This window comes from Muntiacus reevesi, chromosome X (assembly GCF_963930625.1).
Source record: "Muntiacus reevesi chromosome X, mMunRee1.1, whole genome shotgun sequence".
NCBI classification, from domain to species: Eukaryota; Metazoa; Chordata; class Mammalia; order Artiodactyla; family Cervidae; genus Muntiacus; species Muntiacus reevesi.
In genome coordinates this window covers 42,287,160-42,315,001 of record NC_089271.1, presented here as the reverse complement: position 1 = coordinate 42,315,001, position 27,842 = coordinate 42,287,160, and the positions used below count along the sequence as shown (strand labels likewise).

At 42.7% G+C, this 27,842-nt stretch overlaps 1 protein-coding gene across 1 annotated transcript; it reads left to right on the top strand.

The window, feature by feature from the left end:
• NDP (norrin cystine knot growth factor NDP) lies at positions 1–26,119 on the top strand. The gene is made up of 3 exons (XM_065916542.1): positions 1–336; positions 15,223–15,602; positions 25,892–26,119. Exons 2-3 carry the CDS (start codon positions 15,429–15,431, stop codon positions 26,117–26,119), a joined length of 402 nt encoding a protein of 133 aa, XP_065772614.1. The 5' UTR covers positions 1–336; positions 15,223–15,428.
• The last annotated feature ends 1,723 nt before the right edge of the window (positions 26,120–27,842 follow it).

The window sequence follows — 27,842 nt, the reverse complement described above, 5'->3', positions numbered from 1 at the left end:
GCGGTGGGCAGAGGCGGCGAGTCCCCGATACCGGGCGCCTCACATTTCGCTGGCATTCCCATTTGCTAGTGCGCTGCTGCGGCCGCACGCCTGATTGATATATGACTGCAATGGCTCTTTTCCATTTGACATTCTCTCTCTCTCTCCCTCTCTCTCTCCCTGTCTCTCTCTCTCCCTGTGTCGCTTAAACAACAGTCCTAACTTTTGTGTGTTGCAAATATAAAAGGCAAGCCATGTGACAGAGGGACAGAAGAACAAAAGCAATTGGAAGTAGCACGACCTCTTTCTAGCTCTCAGAAAAGTCTGGGGAGAAAGGAGCTCTGCGTTTCCCCCAAGGTAAGCAGGAAAACAGCGCTGACGGCTTGCCTAGGAAATTACTTCTTTCCAAAGCGAGCGTTTCATCCTCCTCTCAAAGAGACAACCTTTAAATACCACTTAAATTTGCATTAATTGAATTTGCATTAATCTGTAGCGCGCTAGCATTGTGTTTTGTAAATGAACGGGTCTTTGAAGTCGGTGACAGAGCAGGGGAGCCTGGAAGAGAGGCTGGAAAATCTCCTTTGGTTGGACTGAAAGGGATTGGATTTTCAGACTCTGCGTAGTTAGATGGAACTTTGTAATGATTCTTCTATTTGTCCCCGTGAAAGGACACTGAGAAGCAGCTACTCGCCGACATGGATTCCTGAAGCCCCGGTTATCTTCCCCGCCGCCCTCATCCCTCTTACAATGGGGCACTGTGAACGCGGGCAAGTCTGCGAGTTTAAAAGCGCACTGTTTACTTTTATTACTACTTATGTATGCTGCTGATCTCCTGCCAGGGCTCTGCCGGAGTGCTTAAGAATGACTTCAAACAATAGGCAACATTTATTTCTACCTTTCTGTGTCACGCTTTGCAGGAATCCGGTTCCTTTGCACCTTTCTCCCAACTTGCAAGATCTTCACTTCCATAGATGCGGTCAGGAGCGCCAGGGAGAGAGGAGGATGGGTTTACTATAGGATTTGCATTCCGCAAAAAGTCCGGGGAAATGCATGTTGTTTGCCTTGGCCTTATTGCAAAGGGTTATTTTTAGTGATCGCCTTGTCTCTGCAGCTTCACTGATGCTACCTTGCCCAAGAAGTAACTGGGAAAGGATGCTCCCACCAGCCCAGGGACCAGGTCATGTAGGGATGACTCCTACAAACACCTGAGGAATATTCAGAGGGTTCTTTCAAGCTCCTGAACACAAGTTCTCTCTTTAAATGAACAATTGGGCTGTAGGAGGCCTGGGCATAACTCTTTCTTGGGGGACGGGAAGTTTGTGTACAGAATGTTAATGACTCTGAACGCCCAGTAACTGAGGCTCCTTGTCAGGGAGGAGCTGAGATAAACCTGCATGAAAAAAGGTAACCTCCCTTCTCTGCTGAGATTCAGGTGCAGGAAAGGAAGCTCTATGGCAAGAGGGGAGTTCCTCCTTCTATGCTTGGAAATTGTCATGAACAGCAGATCCGAATGCTGTGAAGCATGTCTCTTTTCATTTATACTAGTGTTTTTTAATTACAAGGAGCTGGCATTGGCAAACTGCTTCAACACCTAAATTAAATGCCAGGTGCATTTGCAAATGTAGAGATGTCTAAAATGCAGAGTTGGCCATAGGTGTCTACCAAATACCTACCATGGGGACTGCCGGATTCTTCTCAGTTGTGTGTTTAGATCATATGCAAATATCTGCCTATTTTCTTCTCATCTGTCTGGCTTCTGAAAGTAAACTTTAGCATCCGAGTGGCCAATGTTTATCGTGGAGCAGGAACATGCTTTCTGGGGAAACTCATGTGATTTTCTCTAATAACTAAGCGAACAAGCATTGTTGAATGAAAAGCTGGCATTTGAATGAACTAATTTACAGCTTTGAGAGAGTCATTATTTATTCGAGAAAGTCTGAGAAGATACCATGGATTCTATTGCTATACAATTTTAAACTACTGCTGTTAACAAAGCATTTAGCCAAATCAAAACAATTCTTTTTAAACTATTATTCAGACTACAATATGTGAATGTCTGAGCACAAAACGCAATGTTTTGCATCGTTTACTTTAGCGTACATTTGGTTTGGGTAGAAGGAGAGCTGGCTGAAGCCTTCTAGATGACCATGTACCATCAGCTGACAGCCACAGATGGAAACACGTCTGTGGAGTTTTCAATCTTAATTCAAGTCCCAATGACACTGTCAAGGGGAAAATAAATCATTTTTCAATATATTTAACAATTTCCAACTCATTTATTTTCCTCGGCCCTTGAAAAATGTGGTGAATTTCTCAGAATTATAGCCACCAGTGGTGGCCAGCAATTTTTACTGTATTTTGAGAACTTACAATTCAAGGCCTATTTTTCTTATTGGTTAATTATTCATGCCATCATTCTTTTAATGTTATGCCAGTCCTGATGGATGCAAAGGTGAATGAGACACTGTCTCATGCCCTAATTCTCAGTCTCTATGCTATTTCCAGTTAGATTTTGGAACTGACATGGATTTGGCCAGTGGGCAAACTGGTCAATGAGTTCCTTGTTAGAAAGAACCATTTCACATATCTTCTGGTACCCAGATTTACTAGAAATGATGGTCTTATATTGGTCGGTTTTCTTTCTATTTATGATAAAGGAGTTCCCCTTAGGCCTTTATCATCGGATCCCGGGGACACGTCACTCACAGTTAGCACAACCCAGATCTTTCCCTCCTGGCTAGGAGAAGCCTGGCAAAAGGGCAGTTTATCCTCTCTCTGCTCTCTTGAGCCCCCTTTGGAAAGGACCACGTGCTGTCTGTATCAGGGACGGCTATGAGTCACCTACTCAGTGGCTTGCATCAGGGCTGCTTGATGAATCACTGAATTAGAAACACACCCGGAGGAAGATGTAGCCAGTATCTCCCCCCACTTAGTTGTCCCACCCCCAGGATCGAAACCAATGACCTCTGGGCCTGGCCTAAATTCCAGAGGCCCCTGGGAAGAAGTTGCTGGAAGTGCTTGCCCAAACTCAGGTCTCCATCAGAGCCACTAACAAGGTTGCTTTCAAATAATCCGATCTTTTGTTTCTGACACCAGTAGGTTACTGGGGGTGGGGTGGGCGGGACCCTGAAGGCAGCATCATCAGAGTCCTTGATTTGGTCCTTATCAGCAGATAATCCCCTGTGGTTGGATTAAGATGCCTCTGACTCCCTGGGGTGGGGGGGGAGGGGGGCTGACTCACCCTAGCCAGCCCTCAACTTCTTGGCCAGCGGCCTTCAAGCTCATTCTCACCTTTTCCCATGACAGTCAACTAAGGCAACTTTGTCCAGGCCCCCTGGCTGAGCCAGTGGGAGCAGGAGGGATGGGGCGGCAGGTGGCAGGACAGAGAGAGGAGGGAAGCTGGGCCATGGGAGGGTGGGTGAGCCCCAAGGCCCAGATTGCTGCAGCCTGCCCTGGCTGTGATCAGCTGTCATTTCCTCTTCGTGTATGACACTGTGGAACATATTAAAATTTCTCTGGGATGGTATGTTTGGAATTCCTCTGATGCCCCACCTCACCAACTTACCCGGACAATAAAAGCAAGGTTGTAAGCCTTTGAACAGCTGGCAGGCTATATATTTCCCCTCTTTCTTTCGCATAATCTAGTTCAGAAAAGAATCCAGCTAGACTGGCAGTGCCATGTCTGGGTACTAGTTTCCTGCAAGTCCTTCCTCCGCCACCTCCTCCCGCCCTCCCTGGAATCTTCCTGGGTGGCATGTGGCTTTTCTTCGCTTTTGCTCTTCACCACTCCCACCCCGCCCCCTATTCCCTTCGCCTGAGCTCCTTCCATTGTGAGTTCCCTCTTTGCTCAGTCTGTTTAGCAGACAGCCTGGGTCCTGTCCCATCCGAGGCCAACAGCCCATGAGGTCTCCCCATATCCATAGTATTCCCAGGATGTCATTCTTGGCAGCAGCTCTGCTGGGCTGATGGGATCGGGGGTCTTTTTGGAGCACCCCGAGCCTGAGCCCATTCGAAGAGAGGAGCAGCCTCATGGCTCAGGCTGCCCTTTAGGCTTCTGAGAGAAGGGCTGGAGTGACCCGGGCTGGCAGGGACCGGCATACCATCACAGTGACCCGCACATCTCCAGCAAAGGGCCGGGGGTGGGAGTGCTATGGGAACGCCTGAATGCACTTCGGCCTACATTAAGAGAAATGTGGTTATTCTCTGTTTCAGGGAGAGAGACAAGTGACTTGAAACAAAGCTCCCTGGATCCTTGGACCTGGACCCGCCCCCTTGCTCTGTCCTTCCCACATCCTTCCCTTACCAAGGAAAAAGAAGGACAGACAGGACTTTTAATTTGGCTAGTATGGGGCTGAATGTCTTTAGGAAACCCGTTTTGTGAAAGACAGAGGGGAGAAATGGTTCCTGGGTTGAGCTGAACTAAAAATGCATGAGGCTGTGGAAGTGGGGGAGGACTTCTTCTATTTTTCTCTCTTTAAACAGCAGAACAACAGATCAGTTTATGAGCTGCAAATGGAACGACTGGACTTCTCAATTAGGCATTCCCATTTAAGAGCCTGTGTAACCCCCTAGGTGCAGCATCCTTAAAAGATGCTACTAATGTCCTCAGGACCAAAAGGTATTAAAGAGCACTCTACAGTGAAGCTTCCTATTCCTTTTCTTTTCCTGGGGGCTTTGGTAGTCTTTTCCGATATAGCTAAAGTTCATTAAAAGACCCAAAAGGAAAAATTGAACACAGCTGAATTAAAATGAGTCTTTTTTTTTTTCCCTGTTAGCTTGACAAGAAGGAAAAAAAAAGAAGGGAAAGAAAAGAAGGAGAAGAAAGAACCAACTCCCCTCTGTTGCCACTTCTTGGGTTTTAATATGAATTATTCCATACAAGTCCCTAGGCTAGAGAATCTATTTAAAGACGCCTGGCAGCATGAAGAGAGAGGGTAAAAATACAACCACTCTTTTGTCCATCAAAGGTTTTCTTTGGGAGGACATTAAGAGCCTTCCTATTTTCCTGTCTGCCCCTACCAGTGGCAACATTCCAGCTGGTAGTACCCACTCCTCACCCTTCAAATCAGCAACCATAAACTTCTACGTTGGCATCCAGGAATAAAACAAAGGGTGGGGAATCCTGCCGAAAGCCCAGTGCATATGCAGCTGGGTGGGAGTAGCTGGTACTTCAGCGAGTGCTGGCTTGGTCATGCAGGTTGCATGTGACAAATTCACATACCCACATCCTGGAGTTTTTAAGGAAGATTGTCCCATAGCATGCTTTCTGATGCAAGCTGCTCTCACATCTGCAAAGCTTTTCTCTTGTGTGTCTGGCAATAATTTCCTTGGTACCATCCATCCTTCCTGTCTCCCTCATCAGAGGGTCTCAGTGTCTGATGGGTGAGATTATACTGCTGAGAATCACGCCTTCCCTCTTGCCAGAGCCATTTTCAGTCATTAGAATGTAACTCCCTGGATGGGGGTTCACAGTCCGGGACAACCACTTTCTTGTTAGAAAGACTGCTGACTCAGAAATGCAAAGAATGGGTAGCTTTAGGAGGCAATATATCCCTCATCCTTAGAATCAGGAATTCATCCAATCAGAGTGCATTTTGCCCTCATGTCCAAATCTGTACATGAACATGGTCTATAGCTTTAAACTCAGTTCTTTAAGATTTCCAGTAGATATGTTTTTCTTTGTTTTTTCAACAAAAGCTAAGAATCTTTTCATACCATATTCTCTCTTCCAAAGCCTGGCTCAATCCCAACTTTTTCTTTTAAGCTATGATCCAACTGATTGCCATATCCTTTAAAAATGAAAGGGCAACAGGTTAATACATTCAAGAAAGTTGATGAGTTGTCAGAAAATGCTCAGGGGTGACCCTTCTGTGGTGCCACCCACCAACAATAGCCCTAAAGATGGATTCTCCTCCCATTCTTTCATCAATAGGGAATAAAGATAGGAAAAGAGTAGGCCACAGGAGAAGTTAAAAAAAAGAAGGAGAAAGGATTATTTTTGATGCTCAAAATCTGCTACTGGAGATTTTAAAATAGCATAATTTCAGAAAGGGAAGCTTCCCTTAATTTCGCCTATCCCCTGCCAGGAATAGGGACTTGAACTCTGAAGTTGCCTTCTTTACTTGTCATTAGAAAAAGAAGTCAACTCTTCAGGTGAAAAAAAAATTCCCCTTGCTTAAATCTAAGTAAAATGATGTAGGCACACACATTCCTAATATGGATGTGATGAGTCAAAGAAATTCAATTCTCAATCAAGGTCAATTTTTCTTTAACGCTCAAGGCAGTATTTAAGGGCTTGATACATTTCTGTGACTTCCTCCCAGTTACGGGATTCTTTTCAGAATTAGAATTTTTCTTTTGAAGTTTGAAATCGAAAAGCAGCAGAATAGAAGTGTCACATGGGGGCTGGCAATCAAGAGACATAACCAAAGTGTGTGTGGTTTAAGCAAAGCAAAACACAAACAGAAAACCAAAAGGCCAATAAGTTCAGAGCGACTAATGATAGAGGGAAGCACATTTTTGATATTTATTTATTTATTTGGCTGCACAGGAGTCTTAGTTGTGGCATGCAGGATCTTTAGTTGCAGCATATGGGATCTGGTTCCCTGACCAGGGATCAAACCCTGGCACCCTGCATTGGGAGCACAGAGTCTTAGTCACTGGACCATCAGGGAAGTCCTGGGAAACACATTTTTATGTGATTGATTTTTGTTTTTTTGTTTTTCACTTTGAAAAAATTGATGTTGGAGTATAGTTGATTTACAATGTTGTGTTAGTTTCAGGTGAAGAGCAAAGTGAATTAGTTATATGTGTGTATGTGGTGGGGGCTGGCTTCCCTCGTGGCTCAGATGGTAAAGAATCTGTTGGCAATGCAGGAGACCCAGGTTTGATTCCTGGGTTAGAAAGATCCCCTGGAGAAGGAAATGGCTACCCACTCCAGTGTTCTTGCCTGGAGAATCCCATGGAGGAGGAGCCTGGAGGGCTACAGTCCATGGGGCCGCAAAGATTTGGACATGACTGAGTGACTACACTTTCACTTTCACGTGTGTGTGTGTGTGTGTGTGTGTGTGTGTGTGTGTGTGTATCCATTCTTTTTCAGATTCTTCTCTCATATAGTTTATTACAGAATACTGAGTAGAGTTCCCTGGGCTTTAACCTTGCCCCTTTGACATGAATCTTTGTCTCCAAGTGTCGCTTCCGGATTGCCACAGGAGGGGGATTCAGTATTCAAGTCCCATCACTAGGCAGAAAAGGCAAATTGGATGGGGAATGGAAATAGTGTGTTGCTGTATTGTTTATGCCCAATTTCTAACTAAGGGCTCTACAGCTGTTAGGTGAGATCACTACCCACCATTCCAGAACGCTGTTGTGGGTGAGGAGATGCAAATGCAGCTTTGGAAATGCTTTGCTGGACACTTTGAAGAAACGCCAACATACTCATTTGGCTCCAGGGTGAACAGGAGCTTGTACCCTGAGCTAACATTGATTATCCCTCTTCTCCTGAGGCCATAGCACAGCCAGTGGTCCAGTGGCAGAGCAAGTATCAAATTACATCAGCACAGGGGGTCCCCAGAACACCTGGGAACCTTTTCTTTTCTACAGGGAGAGTGCATATTCACGTTTTGATGAGACAGAGTGCCCTGTGCTGGGTATCTCAGAACTCCTCTCAGAACTTCCTGCCAAAGGGTCTTACACAAGGTGAGTGGTGGAGTATGTCTCAGTCCTCATGTGAAAGCCCCTTCCTGGGAGAGAGTGGGTGAAAAGAAGGAAACCATCCCCTTCTAGGATTTTGCTATCTGAAATCACTGAAAGGGCAGTGACAGATTTGAAACAAAAATCATGCTTCTTCCATCTCTCCTGTTACTTCTTTTGTGGCTTCCTCTCTCCCTATTATTGATGAAAGAATGGAAGCGGGCTCCAATGTTTAGGGCTATTGTTGATTTTTGGCACTGCAAAAAGGCCACCCCTATACCTTTTCTGATAGCTCATCACCATATCAGTCACAGATTTTAGTGGAGTGGATTTACAGAAATAATCCAAACCTCCAGAGGAGAAGCCTTCAACTGTATCCTACTTCTTGACACATGGGTAATCAGACTTGGTCACTTCCAATTTATGCAAGCTTTGTCCTCTAAAAGTCAGTTATGTCAACCGTTAAGAACTCAGAATGAGTCTTTGTAGAGAAACTATAGAAAACTACAGAAGCCCAGCGTAGGATCCAAAACCCATACTCAATGGACAACTCTTTTAGTACAACTCCCAGCCAGGAAGGACTCCCCTGGTGGCTCAGATGGTAAAAGAATCTGCCTGCACTCCAGGAGACCTGGGTTTGATCGCTGGGTGGGAAAGATTCCTTGGAGAAGGGAATGGCTACTCACTCCAGTATTCTTGTCTGGAGAATCCCATGCACAGAGGAGCCTGGCAGGCTACAGTCCATGAGGTCCCAAAGAGTTGGACACGACTCAGTGACTAACACTAACTAATGCCCAACCTAGAGCTTCAGCAACCCTAGCACAACGTTTCCATAGATGCTTTACCAAGCAGAGTGCCTTGCTCTTGACCACATTTGCAGAAAAGAAAGTTCTTCTAACCAATCTTCCTCTTCTATCCCGAACCAGAGCATCACAAATGGCCCCACTAGGGCATGAAGATCTGTGGCTCAATCCATTAGGAATAAGGGTCATTTATAGGAAAGGTGTAAGAATGTTGAACTCAGCCTGTATCATCAACATCCTCAATTGAAAGAAGTTTAATTTTACCATGATTGACTACTATTAGTCTTTCTCTTCTCCTCATTTGGTAAAGACTAGAAAGAAGCACTTCAAATTTTAGGACAGCTTTAAGAGAAATAAGAGCTGGTTAAATATCTTCAATAACTGCTTCCTATTATTAACAGCATGTTATTAATTTATAAATCATAGTACATTCAAACACCAAGTCAACTGATTATTAAGGGCTATTTTTATTTCTGGGCACCAATATGGCCTCATCAAGAGTCAAATTCTTATAGTTTGACCTTCAAATTTTGGCTTAGGCCCCACAGTAGAAATTTTTTGGACTTTTCTGTGATCATTAACTACTTGAGTAAGAAAAGAACTTTTTCTGCAGTATTTCTTTGGGGACCATGTAGCCCCAAAGCAGACATGTACTCTGAGAAACTTGGGTAGAGTTAGAGAATGTTAGAAACAGATAGAACCATAGAAATATCTAGACCAATCTGTTCTTTTTGTGGATGAGAAAACTGAGTTCCAGAGAAGGCAACTGACTTGCTCAAGATTACACAGCCAGTGACAGGAAAGTAGGTAGGGCTCAGAGTTTTCAGCTCTTCAACATAGCCTTCCTTCTGCCAGAGCAGACAACAGTAGAATGCCCTTCGGGTTTCAGAAGGTTGTAGAATAGTTATCTAATATTTCTGATAAATGAATGTAAGACACTGGGTTGTAGGACACAGGCTAGAAATAGGTTTGGGGAGGAAGAGATGAAAACTGTAGATAGGTGGGAGTTTGCATCACAGTGAGTGGTTCCTCTGGATTTCCTGAAAAATCAGGATTTGAAGTTTCAGTCAGGTTCTAGGTCCAGTCCTCCCACACCAGTCCTGCCCCAGACAGTAAAACTATTCCATCCAAGAACACACACACAGATGGCGCCACTTGACAGTTGGTCAGAAATTACTTCTATTCCCAGTCCTTCTTTTTCACATCCCTCTTTATCTTAGCCTTTGATTTATTGTTTCCTTCTTGGGCTCTATTTCTTGTTCCCTTTTGCTTGTTCTATCTCTTTTCTTCCTCATCATCACCCCTGAGTTTGGCCATGTCTGCCTGGAGAAGGAAATGGCAACCCACTCCAGTATTCTTGCCTGGGAAATCCCATGGACAGAGGAATGTGGTGGGATGCGGTGCAGGAGTCACAGAGAGTTGGACATGACTGAGCGGCTGAGCACACCTTGTAATGCAGGCTGGGAGAAAAGAGGCTCTCTGAGACTAGAGAGCTGTTGTTTAATCCCAAGGATGTCATCTTTCTCCTAAGCTGACTCTGTGGGGGTAAGCATTGCCTCCCATGCTGTGCCACCTCTAGGTGTAGAACAGACACCATGCTTGAGATGCCAGGGGCAGGAGCTGCTCCCTCCCCACTGACCTTGCGGCTGCCCCTCCTTGGAGATACCTGGGGTGGGCAGGCTGGAGGGCTGCCTTTGGGTGAGCCCAGGCTTGACCTCTTCGTTGCTACTGATGTCCTGTCTGATTGGAATAATATAAAAAACCATTCATTGAGCACATGGGATGCTTTATAAAATCCAGCCTGCTGTTTACAGTTTATAAATTAAGTGCCTTGGGAAGAGCATCTGACTTATTCTCCAAAGCATCTCGTTGACTAGATTCAATTGGAATTCTTTGAGTTCCTGGGAAGGGGCTACTTAGCACTTCACATTCTCTGATGAGACTTTGAGTTTTTGTTTTTCTAATTCCAATGTGAAGTGTTATCTAGTGGCAAGCTTTCTTCTACTTTTAAATCCCTAATTTTGTGTGTGTGCAATTCCTTTGAGAGAGGCTCTGCGTTCTGCCATCTTTACCTTACTCATGCCTGAGATGATTGTTTTAAGCGATAGTAAACATCGAATAATTCCGTCTGGCATACTGACATCATTCCAAAGTCATTAGATTTCATCTGCTTAACTTGATCTTCTTAGGAATGATGCAATGAATGTTGCATATGAAGTAGATGTTAAGCGAGTTCATCAGCATGTCCGAAAAGATTACCCAGAAAGACTACAGGCCAAGACTCTTTGCTTGTGGATGCAGTGAGCTGGAAGAAGGAACTAGAATAGGACCTATTTTTCTTCCTGACCCTCAAGTCTCATCTGCTAGAGCAAAAGGAGACTCATAGTAGCTGTTCAGTGTGAATATGTGTTAAATGTGTATTTGTAGAAAGAAGCTGCAGGAGGTAAAACCTGCATGTATTATACTGAAAAACAGTCCAAGGGAGAAATATGGATGCTGAGTACCACCCTCCCTTGTCTGGCAAGCAGGGCAAGAATAAGGCCACTAGGCACATGCCACTTGTCTTAGCCGATTGCTGGAATAACTTGTGTGAAACCAGCACTTTATCCTTTGCCAGGGAGAAGGTCAGCCCAAGAGTGAGTTGATCTGTGGATACAACACCATCTCTCACCCAGGAGGCTGGGCCCGCTGTAAGCTCTGCTATATTATTTCGCTGAGGGTAACAGGTGGGGAAATCTGGGCACCAGTTGTTCTTTTCCACTGGTATCATTTGGAGGGTAGCTCCAAAGTCGGGCACGCCAGCCTACGTGCCTCTCCTGCCGGCAGAGGCTCCAGATTGGAGCTATTAGAATGTGGGCTCTGTATATCGGCCAAGTTCATGTCTCAGAGACTGTATCCGGAGCACAGAGCAACCCAGGTCTACTGAGTTCAATGAGACAGTCACTTTCTCACTCAATCCATCACTGGCTGGGCTGAGGTTCTAAGTCTTCATTGGCGGCACTTGATTTTTATGCTACATGGCTTTAATAAAATTAAAGTAAGTTAGAATTAATTTAATTTTGAGAAAAATAACAGAGGCTCCTACAAGACAGACATAGATACCCCTAGGCTGCCATCAAAGGGGGAATCTCATCTCGAGTGATGTATATCTCCTTCATTCCTGATTTTCCTTTTCGCGAGTGCTTCCCAGAGCACTCTGTATACCCTCATCTGTGCACATCCAGACCAACACAATGTTAAGGCAACTTGACTTAATTAGAATCACTCTTTTCTTGAGCATTCTGCTTACTTCTTCTTAACACAGCAGTGTTTGTTCATTCAATTTGAACACAAGGCATAAATCCCAGTGTTCTGTTGCAAGGATTAGACTTTCACACTCCAAGGGTTCTGTGAGTTCTGTGGCATATTTACACTATTGCTTGCATTCTCATGTCAGAGTTTAATATAACAACTGAACAAAAAGTATCATGCTTTATGAGAGTGTTGAAATGAAAGCATCTATTTCTTATTAATGGTGAAGCAATATTTCTTCTGTCATTCTTTTATACTTTATTGCTAGCTTATTATCTTTAAAGAGAAAATCAAATAATAGAGTTACATTTTGTATGACTTTAACTAGCTCTTTATCAGTATAAATGTCATAACATTTGCTTACAAAATTATTTTATTCACCTTTTGGGAAAAAAAATTAACTATGCTTGCAATTCAGAATGTTACTACTAGGTGGCAGTAGTGCACAAGAACAAACTGGTCCACTGGGAAACCTACTTGACTGAGACTAGCATGTCTTCCCATGCTTCTAAGGAACAAAAGTTTAATATTATTAAAACATTCAAAGTGGCACAAACATCAAACATCCATTAACTTCATTACTATTTCTAAGCCAAGATTTGATTTGAAAAGAGAAAGTATATTTTTTAAATGAAATTTTGGATAGGTAATATATTTGCAAGTTCAGACATCTACAAATTTAGAAAAAGATATATAGCAAAAAGTCTTTTTCCCAGGCTGTCCTCCAACTCCACACGTAACTAACTGTATAGTTTCTTGAGTATCCTTTCAGAGCTTCACTATGTAAATACAAATTAACATAAATATATATTCTTATCCCTTTTTGTTTTAACACAAATCAGTAGAGTTTCCGCATTCCTCTTTATAGAGGTACATAGTATTTGATTGTATGAATGTTGTATTTAACTAGCCCCCTACTAATGGAAATTTTGTCCTGTTTCCAGTTTTATGCTATGACAACCAATGCTATAGTGAATAACCATATCCTTGTGTGATCTCACATGTAGGAGAGTTCTCCAAAGTGAAATTGCTGGTCTAAATTATATACATTTTTGGCTTAACAAATATTGCCAAATTGGCTTCTATAGAATTTGCACCAATTTTTACTGTACTGTCTCCAAAATAGGCTTGTTTTCCCATAGCCTTGCCAATAGAATACATAATTAGACTTTGGGATTTTTATAAATATGACTGGTTGAACAAAGTATCTCAAAGTACTTTAATTTTCATTTCTCTTATATAAGTGAGGGTGCCCATCTTCTATATTTAAGGACCTGTTATATTTCCTTTTCTGTGGAATAAATGTAAATGCCAACACATACCACCATGCATACACACAATTTTATAGGATTTTGTTGTCGGTGTCGTCGCTTGTTTTTACCATCATGCTATGCATGCTTTTCTTTCATTTGCTTTGCTCATTTAACCATACCTCCTGGCCATGGCTCTGAAAAGAAGTTGGCAGTGGAAAGGGAAGGTCAGGACTGGAATGTCTGCTTTTCTCCTTCATCCCTTTGCCATTGATTCCTGGGGGAAATATCTGTAGACCAGAGTGGTGAAAGGAGAAGTCCAATAAATTCTCTTTCTGAGACTAATTAAGGCTTCAAAGAGACAGATAACCACTTGGGAAAATATAGTCATATTGAAACTCAGGAAATGGTCAGTAATACCTCAGCCTCTTGACATGGAACTGAAGAAAGCTCTGGCACTTTGAGCTGAAGTCTTGCTGGCTTTCGGTGTAACATGCAGAGGAAAACCTAGAATATGCAGCTGAAAAGAAAGCAAAAATGCTCTTCTGCATCTTTTGCTGATTTGGAGCTTTAGGTTCAGGTCTGATCAATTTTGGTGAGATGTTACCATTAGCATGCACATAAAGGAAAGTGGTGCAAAGTTGCATGCAAATATGGTGTCCTGAACTTTAGGATTACTCTCTACATATGAAGATGGGGGTAAATGAGTCCTTAAGTATCTAAAATGTTGGCATTTTTGATCAAGAGGGGGCTGCAGATGCCATTTTTCCCAACTCCTATATAGATGAGGAAACCAGGGCTGAAACAGTTCAAATGATCCTGTACATGATCCCCAGCTAATGAATGGCAGTGCTAGAATCCAGATGAGTCCCCTCATTACTGTTCCCTGCCCTTACTGCAATTTATAGGGCTTCCCTGAAACACACGTGCACAAGTTTTGCCATTGCCAAGGATGCTCCACTCTGAAATAGCCCTGTGTCACATACCCTGTTCCACCTGGGATTCCACCATCCCACACTCACAAGACAGCTAAACTGAGGTTAAGGGGGTCTGGGGCCACTCTGTTACAGCAAGAGTAACCAACTTATATGGACTAAAACTTCATCTTATCAATACTTTGCCATGTTTATTCAGACTGTTCGTGAGTAGGAAGCTTAAAAAAATGTACTATAAAGCAAAATATTCAAACTTTTATCTGAAATACCTTTGAAAGCTTCCCTGAAGCTTTAATTATTGTGTTCCTTTTGTTTTTGATGTAATGTCGAGTCCTCCAATTTTCCTAAATGGTTGAAAATATTTTTGATGCTTTCTGTCTTCTGGTGTGATAATGCTGGCCATGCCTTGGGGGTGGGGTTACTGAGGTGATTTGAGCAGACTATGGACCGGAGTCCTTTGTCCAAGAGGTATATGCTTTTAAAAACGAGGCAAATTTCAGGTATGGCATGATCCCACTTTAATGACAAGTCTCTGCTCCAACAACCACTTACTTTTTCAAATTATACCATGTGCTTGGGCTACAAAGTCTCTTCAGAAATGTGTGAGTCTGTTGGCAACTATACATGTGTTGCCTTAACCACACTGGAGAGCAGTTAGCATAATGTGTATTTACAATGCAGCTTATCATTGATGCTGGGTGGCACGGAGCTTCACACAAAAACAGGATGAGCCCAGAGTCCAGAAGTGGAAAACTAGGTGGATGGGTGGGTTAGACTTGGACATGGAAAATGTGCATCCTTCCCGTGGGACATGCCCTGTGTTTGTTACTGCTGACCTGCCTCCTCTCTAGCCCTGGAAGCTGACATGGACATCGAAGCTTACTGAGATACTAAATAGACCCCTCTTGCCCCTACCAGTCAGGAATAAGAATGAGACCACCCAACTGAGTAATGCTATGGCCAGAATCACATAGTTAATCTTGACTATGGGTTCAAACTATCCTTGTTCCTTGGAACATGGACTCCAGTGATCAGAGTAAACATGTACTTTCATTAAACCATTGTGTCCACCTTCAAATGATTTTAAATATATACCATAAGCTATGGGGGAAGCCATATGAAATGACTGAGAGCTTATGAGAATGACACTCTAGAAACCAATATTCTCAACTCATAAATGACATGGAAAAAATTCTACTCAATACCTCCAGGTTTCCATTAGTTTTTCTGGGTAACTGTTTCTGGGGAAAATAATTTCTGCTTTCATTACAGTTGTGCAGCAGATACAGTGATGATGGACCGCAAGTGCAAAGAGTAAGACGAAATTCCGGCATACAAAGGACAATGACAAGCAGAAAGCTCCAACCAGATCCTGCCCTTTCTTTGAAAGAACTGGAGCCTAGGAGGTGAAGGCATTTCCAATTTTTAGTCCTCTGCCTCCCTCTGCTGTTCTTCTTGAGAAGTTTTCCCTTACAACAATGAGAAATCATGTACTAGCTGCATCCTTTTCTATGCTCTCCCTGTTGGCGCTAATGGGAGATACAGACAGCAAAACAGAGAGCTCATTCATGATGGACTCTGACCCTCGACGCTGCATGAGGCACCACTATGTTGATTCTATCAGTCACCCGCTGTACAAGTGTAGCTCCAAGGTAAGACCAAGATCTCTGTGAGAGTATCCTTACTCCCAGAAACAGGAGAGCAGGCCTATTCTCATAACAAGAGATGGGGATATGGCTGACCCACAGGGATTGCTGCAGAATCATGCTTTTAGGGTTTCCCGCCATGCTTTCAACTGTTTGTTGTCAATAAAGCTGCCTAACTGACCATGTACATACCCAGCGACCTTCACTCTCTTCAGACTGCTCAAAGTCAATAAGAAAGGCTGGAAGCTTCCGCAATTAAGTTGATGCTAGGCTCAAGGTGGGAGGGGTATGTTTTATCCTTGGCTGTGAAATTGATGAGCAGTGGTATCCTTGTCCAAGAAAGAAAAACAGTGTCGACATGTTATCGTAACTCCTATCTCCACCAGCAATGAAGAGGAAGGGAATACAATCAATATGATTGTGCATTGGAACATACTTCTTGGTGGGCTCTTCAAATGGTTTCCAGGTCCATGCCTTTCTCTTACTGCCGTGTTTATGTTAAAATGAATTCAAAAGAAAAATGGCCTTTTGATAAGGTATTATTTTACCTTGATTATACAAGTCATTCTTTTTGGTGCAGGTTTTATATATATATATATATATATATTTTTTTTTTTTTTGCACGGGCAAAAATGATGTCTCGGTGTTGAGATGGAGCGTATGAAGTAATACCATGCTTAAACATCACCAAGAGTGGCCAGCCACATGGACCACCCAGAAGGGAGGCACACAGTAGGGAAAAATAGACTCAGAAGGAGACTTCTCACAACTGTCACTGCCCCCAGTCACATGAATGAAATTTGCCCACATTTGGTAAATAAGAATTTGTTTAGCCCAACCTCAGAGATATTCATTTCCAACCCTGAGACTAAAACCGCTTAAACATTCTCATATGGCATGCATTTTTTAAATTACCAGTATAATTAAGAAGTTTTGGTAATATCAACTACTAAAATTGAGACCATATAAGTTAATGGCTCTCCTCTCCATTTAAAAACATTACGACTTCTGTCTCCTGCTAAAATTTCCATAGTGTCTCTGAGTATAGCTCAGTGATGATGGCTTGTTTTAGTTTAGAGAGATCAGAATTTGGATTAACTCACTTCAACCAAAGTTTCTTATTTGTACTTGTTGAACTTAAAAAAAAAGTAGTAAATAGAGAAACTTGAAATCTTGCAAGCCTGCAATTCCTTCTTAGGAAAGATTATAAAACAAATTGAGAAAAAACAACAGGACATGTTCTCACAGCTGTGATTGCTGAGAAGCTGTAGACCTGAGGTGAGATGGACTAGAGCAATTACTCATTTCTCCTCCACTCTCCCTACAGAGAGCACTAGTACTTCATGTTTCTTACCATGGATGATTTCTCTCTCTCCTGAGTTGTCCTATATAATCATGATTCTTTTTAAAAAAGAAAACAAAATCAGGGACTTCCGTGACGGTCCAGTGGTTAAGACTCTGCACTCTGACTGCAAGGGGCACAGGTTTGATCCCTGGTGGGGGCACTAGAAGATCCCACGTGCTGCAAGATGAGGCCAAAAATAAGTTAAAAAGAAAGGAAATAAAATTATTTCAAAGAAAGTGTTCACTTGATGATAGGAAAGAACAGGAAAATTGAAGCATTTCTAAAAACTAAAGAACAAGCTGAGATTTGATGAAATGATGGTGGAGTGGCTTAGCAATTATTACATTAGTTAAGGTAAGATCAAAGAAGAGATAGCCTTAACTCGAACCCAACAAACTTATGGTGCTTGAGCATGAGTCCTAGAAACAGACTTTAGTCCACCTTTGTTCACCTCTGTTTCTTCCAGAATACCATGATAAATAGCGCAAAATTGTGATTGTAGAAAAATGTTTGTAATTTCATGGGAACAATCTGTTTTCAAACATAACAAACTATCCCTAATATAGCAATAGTTTTATGTAAAGGGTGCTTGCAATTATAAACCTTGCTTCTTTGGCCATAAAATATGCCTGGCAGAATCTCAACTATTCAGACCTTCTCTGGATTAAATTTTCTCTATGTATCCAGGAATAAAAATTGCTTTTCATTTTGAGATATTCTATAAGTCTTAATTCTCACAGACTCAGGATAGTCTATCTGGTGTCTGGTCTTTGGAAGACAGATAAAGGGGAGCTTTTTGATGCATGCTCAGGGAAGAAAGAACATTTGCTTAAAATTTTAAAATGTGTCAGGCACCTCATACTCTATGATCTAATCATTGCTGACAAACCTGTGATGGAAGGCTTTATCATCCCATTTTACTGGTAAGGAAAGCTGAAACCTGAAAGAAGTATTAAGTAGGTTGGTCAATGTCAGTTAGCTCAGGATTGGCAATGTCTGCCTTGGAGTGTTCATCTATCAATTCATCTTTCATTCGATTCATTCGTTTTTCATCTGGCTCCTCCTGTTTTGGAGGGATGCAAATAGAATGTAAGAGCCACTATTTTTTTTTATTATTTAAAAAAATTTATTGAAGTATAGCTGATTTACATTGCTGTGTTAATTTCTTCTGTACAGGAAAGTGACTCAGTTTTACATATATATATATATATATATATATATATATATATATATATATATATATATATATTCTTGTTCATATTCTTTTCCATTATGGTTTGTCACAGGATATTGAATATAGTTCCCTGTGCTATACAGTAGGACTTTGTTGTTTATCTGTTCTATATATAATAGTTTGCCTCTGCTAATGCCAAAGTCCCATTCTTTCTCTCCCCACCCCTTCTCCCCCTTGGCAATCACAAATCTGTTCTCTATATCTGAGTCTGTTTCTATTTTGTAGATATGCTGATTGATACTGTATTTTAGATTGCACATATAAATGATATCATATGGTATTTGTCTTTTTCTTTCTGATTTACTTCACTTAGTAAGGTAATCTCTAGATCCATCCATGTTACTGCAAGTGGGAGCTGGTATTTAGAAGTCTAGGTTCAACTTTTGGTCTGCTGAAAATAATGATTTACACTCAACAATATCTGTAGAAAAATAAAAGTAGTAGGGAAAGCTTTTCTGGGAGCCTTCCATGAGGCTGTTTCCCCTCACTCTGAACTTGCAGCTGGCCAGCCCTGGAGGCCTGTCACCTATCTCCTAGCAATTTTGGAAAGGGCTGACGGAGTCAAGCAGAAAGGACCAGCTACCATGGTCCACGATGGAGGTCAGTGTGGGCACAGGTTATGATACGCCTGCTGACTTTCAGTAACACCTTCTAAGATTTGCTGCAAAAGATTCAGGGAGTGGCAGCTTCATTGACAATCTTCCCTGGAATTTTTAGTAAAGGTGGTTGAGCAAACAAGTAAGGGGTCAGAGGTTAGTGGAAATGAGTTATCTGGGGAATCTTCAAGGGAACTGAGGTATCCCAGGCTCTAAAGTGAGAGAGACCTGGTTTTAAATTCTAGCTCCCTAGTTTGTAAAATCCCAGCTTCACACCCACTAAGGGTGACTTAGGGGCAAGTGAAAGCATTCTTTGGTGCTTCAATTTCTTCCTATGTGAAGCTAATGCTGTCTTCCAAAAGGTATGGGTCTGGGTATTCGTGGTAAAATTTGTAATGCATCCAGCTTAATATCTGGCATCTTATAGACATTAATAAATGATAGTGTGATCTTGATGAAGTTTTAAACTGGACAGGTGTTTAGACTCACTTTTCTATTTCAGTCACCACTGAAACCTCAATAAGTATTGGGATCTCCTACAGCCTTAAAGGATTAGGAAAATGAAGCTCACTGCAGTTCTTGTTAAACGCGGAGACCTGGTGGGGGTGGGAAGGCGCACAGAGGGGCAAAATAAATGTAAGCCACTGTACTGGGTGCTGAAAGGGAGGATCAAAGTCACAAGGGAACGGATCGAGCCGTCTGACCTCCCTTCTCAGGTGAGTGGAGGAAGGAGGGCTTGGAAGGGTGTGTTCTGGATTCAGGCCAGAGAGAGGTGTTCAGGAATCAAGGTTGGGAAAGCGAGTCCACAAGACAGGGCTGTTAAGTCTGAGCTGGGTGAGGAACAGGAGATGGCGGCCCCAAGCCAGGAGTGGGGAAGAAGGGCGGATGGTTGTGTGAACTCTGAAGGACCACAGGAGCAAGCAGGCAGTGGCCAAAGGGGAAGAAGGAGGAGGATTCAGGGGACAAAGCCTGGGGTAATTCCCTAAGGAAAGGGGACCTGTGATGCCCAGGCTGAGCCTCAAGGTTGAGAAAGGGCGATTAGGATCCCCGAGCCATCTCCTAGTGCTGCCCATGAAGCCCACAATGTGGTAGGAGAGATGAGGGGAATGGGGGATATTGAGTTTATAACACAATTGCCTACTGGATGGATATGACTTGATTTTTTTTTAAAAAAAGGAACAAATTTATACTGTGGTGGGTAGTTGAGGCACAAAAGTTAAAAGAAAACACAGGCTACATTTCTGCCCTCATCATGCTTACAATTAAAGTGGGGAGAGAGGAAAAGGAAGCATTTGGTGTGCAGAAGTCTCTTCATGTCAGTTTGAGTTGTAACCAGAGTGAAGGGACCAGGTTCTAGCTGGAATTCACCAAGCTTCCACCCGCCCTATGAGAGCTCACCCCACCACCCACAACTGCTTCCTCCCCCTGGATGCTATTTTGTGGATGCTCTAAACCTGGCATGGACCCTTCGGAGGTTGACCTGGGTCTCTGGAGATGAGCTGAACAGTCATTTATCAATGATCCTGGTGAGGTGAGGAAGGGGAGAAGCAGAGGTGAGTCACGTTCCTGAGGAGAAAGCAGGATGCTTCAAGGGGTGCCACGGAATAAGGGATGTTCACTGCTGAGAAAACACAAAAAATTTTTCTCACTCGATTGAGCTAAAATAGCCAAAACTCTATTCTGATAGTGAAGGATGGAACAGGTGGGTCTTTATTCTGATAGTGATGGAGACCATGACCTGCACCAGGAATTCATGGGGTCTCCACATGACGGGAAAAGAAAGTGGCTTTGGAGAGGGTGAGTCTTTCAACAGGGGTGATGAAAACCATCTGTGTTTGGGTTTTCTTCCACTCAGAAGACGCTTGTGTATTGCAGCAAAAGACATAACTATCTAAGAACTGTGGTAGGTCACCAGAGAGAGTGGGAGCCTGAGGTATCTGACTGCAATCCTTGGGCTGGACCCAGGAATCACAGCTGGCTGCAACCCTCACAATGTAGCCTGAACTTGTTCATGACCAACTAGCATCTTATGCTAGAAACTCGAGAGCTTGAAAGGCTGACTTTTATGCCCTGACAGTATAGCACCGAAGTTAGGAGAGAGAGCTCAGGAATCACAGGGTCTTGGTTCAGAATCTTGGCCTTCCATTGTACAGCTGTGTGACTTCAGGCAGATGACTTATCCTCTGCCTTTGAATTTCTTAATTTGTAAAGTGGGGAGAGTTTACCTTTTGAAATGGTTGTGAAGTATTAAGTTGCCTGTGAAGGGCTTGGCACAGTGCCTGGAGCCTAGTAAATGCTCAATACATGTTATATATCATCATCATTATTATTCTTTTATAACTACCCAAGGACCTTCTGTTGCTCTTAGCCTCAGCACATGGAAATCAGATTAGAACATGAAAAAGTCTATCCTTGAGCAAATACTCTGAACTCAGCAGCTCTGTTTGTGTTAAAAGGAACTAGATTTCATATCCAGCCAGAGCCAAGCGAGTCCAAGGTTGGGGAGCTACAATGAGGCTGCTGGAGAAGTTGCCTAACTTCCTAGCATCAAGCCATAAGATAGCAAAAATTGAACCTGACCAAAAGCAGATACACACACACACACAAACATCCCCCACCCACCGCAAGCTGTGAAAAATCAATAGAAGTTTGTATGAGCAATAACCACCTATTGAACCCACTCCTGTAGGGGTGCAGCTCCATGTGGGTTCTTTGTCCAAAAATGTTCATTTCTTGATTTGATAATGGAGCAATGTGTATGGTTTCCATTAAGAGTAGTTAAGTGCACTGCAAAATGCAGAGGAATTAATAAAATACAGCCTGGTCACCCATGTATGAGGAATGTACTTGAGCATAAGCTGGGGACCCATGTGTTTTGGCAGGTAAACTGATGCTTGAAGGTGTCAAAGGTCTATTGAACTGAAGGATGGATTGGTGACCAGTTAGAGGGTGTGTGGTATCATCCAATGAATTGCTGGGAGGTTGTGGGAGTCCTTGAATCACTGGGGAATGGAGCTGGGCGAGAGACTTGACAGTGGAGGAGATATTATTTAGGACTGCCATCGTTCTTAGAAGATTCAGCTGTGCTTAAGATTGGAGATAGTGATGATGGGTCCCAAGAAGCCTGTGCATAAGAAAAAGGTCAGACTCGTGTGGTTATATGGTTAGGACTCCATATCGTAGGCAGGTCAAAGTAGATAAGAGTAAGGGGTGGGCTGGCTCATGCCTCAGGAAAGCATCTTAATATTAGGAGGCATGATATTACAGTGCCTTAGACTAGGGGTTTGGTTTTAGACAGATCTGGATTTGATTTCAGCTCCGCCTTTTACTGGATAGGTGAGTCTGGGGAATTTATTTAAGCTCACTAAAGCCTCAGTCTCCTCGTCTGTAATAATGATACAGAAAATAATAGTACCTTTCACAGAAGATTATTATGAGAATTAAATGAAATAACATGTTGTAAGCACTCGATAAATGTTAGCTGCCATCATTGGTGGTGTGTGCATGTTCAGTGGTGTCCAATTCCTTGAGACCCCGTGGGTTCTTCTGTCCATGGGATTTTCCAGTCAAGAAAACTGGAGCAAATTGCCATTTCCTTCTCCAGGGGAATCTTCCTGATCCAGGGATGGAACCAGCCTCTCTTACATCTCCATGTCTCATTTGGATATGACACACCATATGTCTTTGCCCTTCTGAATGAAGTCTGCTGGCACAGCTTAGCTCTATCCATCCAGACTGAAACTGAATCTCGAAAGACTCCATTTGTGGAGGTGATCCTTTGAAGACCTCTTCATCTGCCTAATAGATGATCCACATTAGAGATGAGCAATTTTAACATTACTCCAAAGTGAGATGTGAAGGAACTATTCCCATGTACTATCAAGGGTGAGAAGAGACTGGGAAGACCTTGAATTCTTTCTCTCATTAGATGGATGGAGCCGGCACCAATAACCGGCATGTGTGATATAGACTTGTGGCGTAGTCTCTCAAAACCAGTTTCAGATTATGTCTGCTTTCCCTGTCAATGTGAAGAGCAGGCAGGGTAGAATCAAAGCTTTAATACAATCAAAATGACTTACAGCTGCCATTTTTTCCCTGCCTCTGTGACCTTTCAGAGAAAATAAATCAGTAGGTCTAGTCCAGCACACCCTTCACCAAGCCCTGCTAGTCTCATATTCTCTTGTTGGTTGCTAAGAGATTATTGAATTCACCCCCAGCATCTTTTCAGATATTGATGTTAATGAGTTCTAATTGCCAGAAGTCATCTTTTCCTTTTTTTTTATTTTTTATTTTTTTTCAGTGGGTTTTGTCATACATTGATATGAATTAGCCATTAGTTACACGTATTCCCCATCCCGATCCCCCCTCCCACCTCCCTCCCCACCCGATTCCTCTGGGTCTTCCCAGTGCACCAGGCCCGAGCACTTGACTCATGCATCCCACCTGGGCTGGTGATCTGTTTCACCATAGATAATATACATGCTGTTCTTTCGAAACATCCCACCCTCACCTTCTCCCACAGAGTTCAAAAGTCTGTTCTGTACTTCTATGTCTCTATATGCATCTTTTCCTTTTGGAAAGATGGGCAGACCATTTCCTTCTTTTAATTCTTGGGCATTAAATTCTGTCCTATAGGATGATATTAGAGATAATAACTGATGAGTTTTCAATAATAACTGCTAATTCTTAAAATACCATGAGATAAATGTCAAGCAGTTTCATGCATATTTATGGATCATTTAATCTTTTATTTGAATAGTTCCACTTTTTATGTTCTTGTGGGTTCTGGAAGTATAGGACAACTTTTTTTCCATCACTTAACATGAAATTCACCAAGCAAGACCCTCCCACATAAACATAGACCAATAATCTCAGGTTTCCCCCACCTTCTGTGCCTCAATATATAATGTTCTATAGCTTAATGAATCAAGTTACCCACCCTACTCCCACTATGACTGCCACTCCCAGGATACCATTTATGTATGGTACACATAAATGAGTCTCTGCTCCATCCTTTTAATCTGTATGCAAAATATAAGGTTTGTGCTTATATCCACTGTTTGCCGGAAAACTTTGGTAGCTTGCATCAAATTCTTAAAGGGTCTATTTACTAAAGACACATTAAGAGCCCCTCTATGGTGAAACAGATCACCAGCCCAGGTTGGATGCATGAGACAAGTGCTCGGGTCTGGTGCACTGGGAAGACCCAGAGGGATCGGATAGAGAGGGAGGTGGGAGGGAGGATCGGGATGGGGAATACATGTAAATCCATGGCTGATTCATGTCAATGTATGACAAAAACCACTATAATATTGTAAAGTAATTAGCCTCCAACTAATAAAAATAAATGAAAAAAAAAAAGAACATAGGGCTTCCCAGGTAGCTCAAGTGGTAAAGAATCTGCCTGCAATGTGGGAGACCCAAGTTCGATCCCTGGGTAGGGATCCAAGGGAAGATCCCTTGGAGAAGGGCATGGCTACCCACTCCGGTATCCCTGCCTGGTAAATTTCATGGACAGAGGAGCCTGGTGGGCTACAGTCCATTGGGTCACAAAGAGTCAGACACAACTGAGTGACTAACACTTTCACTTTCATAAAGAACACATAGCCTCTGCTACTTAAACCTAAGCTTTATTATCGCCCTAGCTTACCTTTGGTAATGGAGATGGTCAGAATGAATGCATCCTAATATCTGCCTTAAATGACTCTGAAAATGCAATTGCACATAATCTTAGTCTCCTTCAGCATATATGCCCAGAAGTGTGATTCCAGGTCTCAAAACATTCCCTGTTTCTATTTCAATCTCTTGTTTCAAGTTGTAGTGCCCAGAATAGTTCTTCCTAAGCATCATTAGGTTATTCTCTTTTTCTTCTTCAGAAACCATATTCTTTTTTCTTTAGCAATTTACTGTAGATAGCAAATTTCTTTTCTTTTTCTGTAGTCATTCTTTATTTACCTCTGATTGCAATTTGGAATGACATTCTACATTTTGAGACTGATGGAACTGGCATGGAGCCAAAGGTAAACTGCCACCTGTCAGTAGAAATTTCTTTTATTCTTCGGTTTTTATTTGCTCATCATGGTGGTGGGCTGTGTCCGATGGTACTAAACCCCCAGCACACCTTCAGAATCACCTAAAGAGCTTGGAAAACCATGAAAGTCTGGGCTCGACTCCAGAGGATTTACATTCACTTGGCCTGAGATGGGGCCTGAGTGTTGACATTTTAGAAGCAAATTTGCAGCAATGTAGAGATGGTTGGATAGCATCACCAATTCAATGGACCTGAACCTGGGCAAACCCTGGGAGATAGTGAGGGACAGGGAGGTCTGGCGTGCTGCAGTCCATGAGGTCTCACAGAGTCGGACATGACCTAGCAATTGAACAACCACCACAGGTGATGCTATCATACTTTATATTTTCATGTATAATAACAGATACAGATTCTTTTTCACTTAGGTTGGGAAATTTTACTGAATAGCGGCTGAAAGCCCAGTTTCAATTGGGAAAATTCATTTATATCTGTGGTAAACTTTATTTTGATGAAAAATTGCACTAGCATTTTACCACCAGATGAAAAACAATGAGGATCTTTTAAAAATTACTGTATTTAAAATGAAGCAAAAAGCATGTATATATCAGGCTTTGTTTTGAATGAATCTTTCCCCCAAGTCCTTAATGTAAAGATCTTGTGTTATAACTTTTAAAGCCATAATGATAAGAGTGCTAAACTGTGGACATAAAAGTAGGTGTGTAAATATTTTTACACTGATCTCTTCCAGCAGGAACTCATCCAGCCAGCAGTGTTAGGGCTTTTTAAAGGATGCTTTGGGACTTGGCTAAGATTTTGGCTTCCCAGTGGGTAACTGGGACTGCCAGGTGGCACTAGTGGTAAAGAACCCGCCTGCCAATGCAGGAGACATAAGAGATGCAGGTTCAATCCCTGAGTCCGGAAGATCTCCTGCAGGAGGGCATGGCAATCCACTCCAGTATTCTTGCCTGGAGAATCCCATGGACAGAGGAGCCTGGCAGGCTATAGTCCATAGAGTCGCAAAGAGTCTGACATGATGGAAGCGACCTAGCATGCACGCACGTGGGGTAACCACTTCTTTTCTCTCCCCAGATGGTACTCCTGGCCCGGTGCGAGGGACACTGCAGCCAGGCGTCACGGTCTGAGCCCTTGGTCTCCTTCAGCACTGTCCTCAAGCAGCCCTTCCGCTCCTCCTGTCACTGCTGCCGGCCCCAGACGTCCAAGCTGAAGGCACTGCGGCTGCGCTGCTCAGGGGGCATGCGACTCACGGCTACCTACCGGTACATCCTCTCCTGTCACTGTGAGGAGTGCAGCTCCTGAGGCCTGCTGTTGAGTGGCTTCTGGATGGGACAGACCCTTCCTCTTGCTGAGGCAGTTCAACCAGCCAGAGAAGGACTGGCAAGGGAAGAGTTAAGGCAAAAAAAAAAAAAAAAATGTAGCAATTCCCACGGGATTCTGCATATTCTAGTAATAAAGAGTCTACATGCTTGTTGACAGAGATACTCTGGGAACTTGTTTTCCATTCCCATCTCCTTTCCCTGGTACAATTTCTTTTGGTTCCTCTTCAGATTCGGGCATTTCCCCCTTTGGTGCTGAATGCCATCTGGGCTTCCAACAATTCAGCATTGGTGGGAAAAGTGGGCTCCCAGGCAAGAGTGGGTCAGGCTGTCACAGTTTTAGTATTAATGACAGAAGCATTTGCTTTGGAAAGCAGGAGAACCCAATTCTTTCTGGGACATCCTCTGGGTTTTTTTTTTTTTTTTTTTTTTTTTGAAGTCTCGTTATTGGGTCTAAGGTTGCCCTTGCTGCTAAATATTACCAATTTCAAATTCCGGGCACCAAGCATGTGGATATGTTTAGCCAGGTTCGTTCACAGCCAGCTAACTGATGTTAAAATCACTAACAAGCAGATTCTCCTATGTGATGCTGGAACTCGTGATAGCCATCATTATTATTCAGAAGTGACTTTGGGAAAGTAAAAGTGGCATAAAGAGTTTGTCACCTTGAAGCTCTCTCAGATAAATTATGGTAACGTGTAGTAAGAGAGCAGATTTTTAAAGACCTGCACAAATATGGATCCTGCACTGACTTTGAAAAAGGCATATATGTACTAGTGGCATGGAAAATGCTCTATACTCATGCATGCAAATTAGACAACCAAGTACAAATATCTTTGTGGGTGTGCTATAGCTTTAGCCATGTCGTGGGCGTCATTCTCTCATATCCACTTGTCCATGGAAAGCTTGCTGCCAAAAATGGTGGCCTGGCTCACCTTCTTAATATTTGGTTCAAATAGATTTTGGTCCTTGAGGCTCAAAATTGGAGTTATTCCCATGTTTTGAAATAAAAAGAGAGTATCTTCAAAATCATGACTGTGTAAGGATTGTTTTTTCCTACTCAACTACTAGGATGCATCCCCTATGGTGTATGAGGGGGATCCAGAAATAGAGGGAAATAGGGTTTCAGAAGATACTGGGTGGGGGCATTTGTTTGAAAATCAATGTATTAGGGTAGTGGGGGCTTATGAAATGTGGCTTTTAGGCTCAGAATCTAGCTTATTGAATGGGCACAAAATCTGGTGCATCTCTTAGGCACTATTCTCAGAAGAAAATAAGTATCCATAATTGAAGTCTGAAGAACCAGAAGGAGAACAAATAGTTCACAGACAATGGTTTCTGTGCCATTCTGTGCCCATTCATCCAGGGCCAACGGTACTTAGGAGCATTGCAAGAATACTCATGGTGCTGGCATAGTGCTGAGTCCACTTTAAGCATCTCAACACTAACCCAGGCTGGCAACTCAGTTTCCAAGGCAACTGTGACACCTTGCTGTCTTGTTTCACCAGAGATGATGGTGCATCCCACTATTAGTACAGTTAACACATGAATTACTTTTCCAGTAGTGATGATGGTTTTGTACATTCTTTGGCATAACTTTCACACATTTTTAAGAAAGCCAGCAGGGTTAAACTTATATTTGTGGCTTTAGAACAGAATGAGACTAATACTATTAATCCTTGACCTTGATCTTAACCTTCATGGTT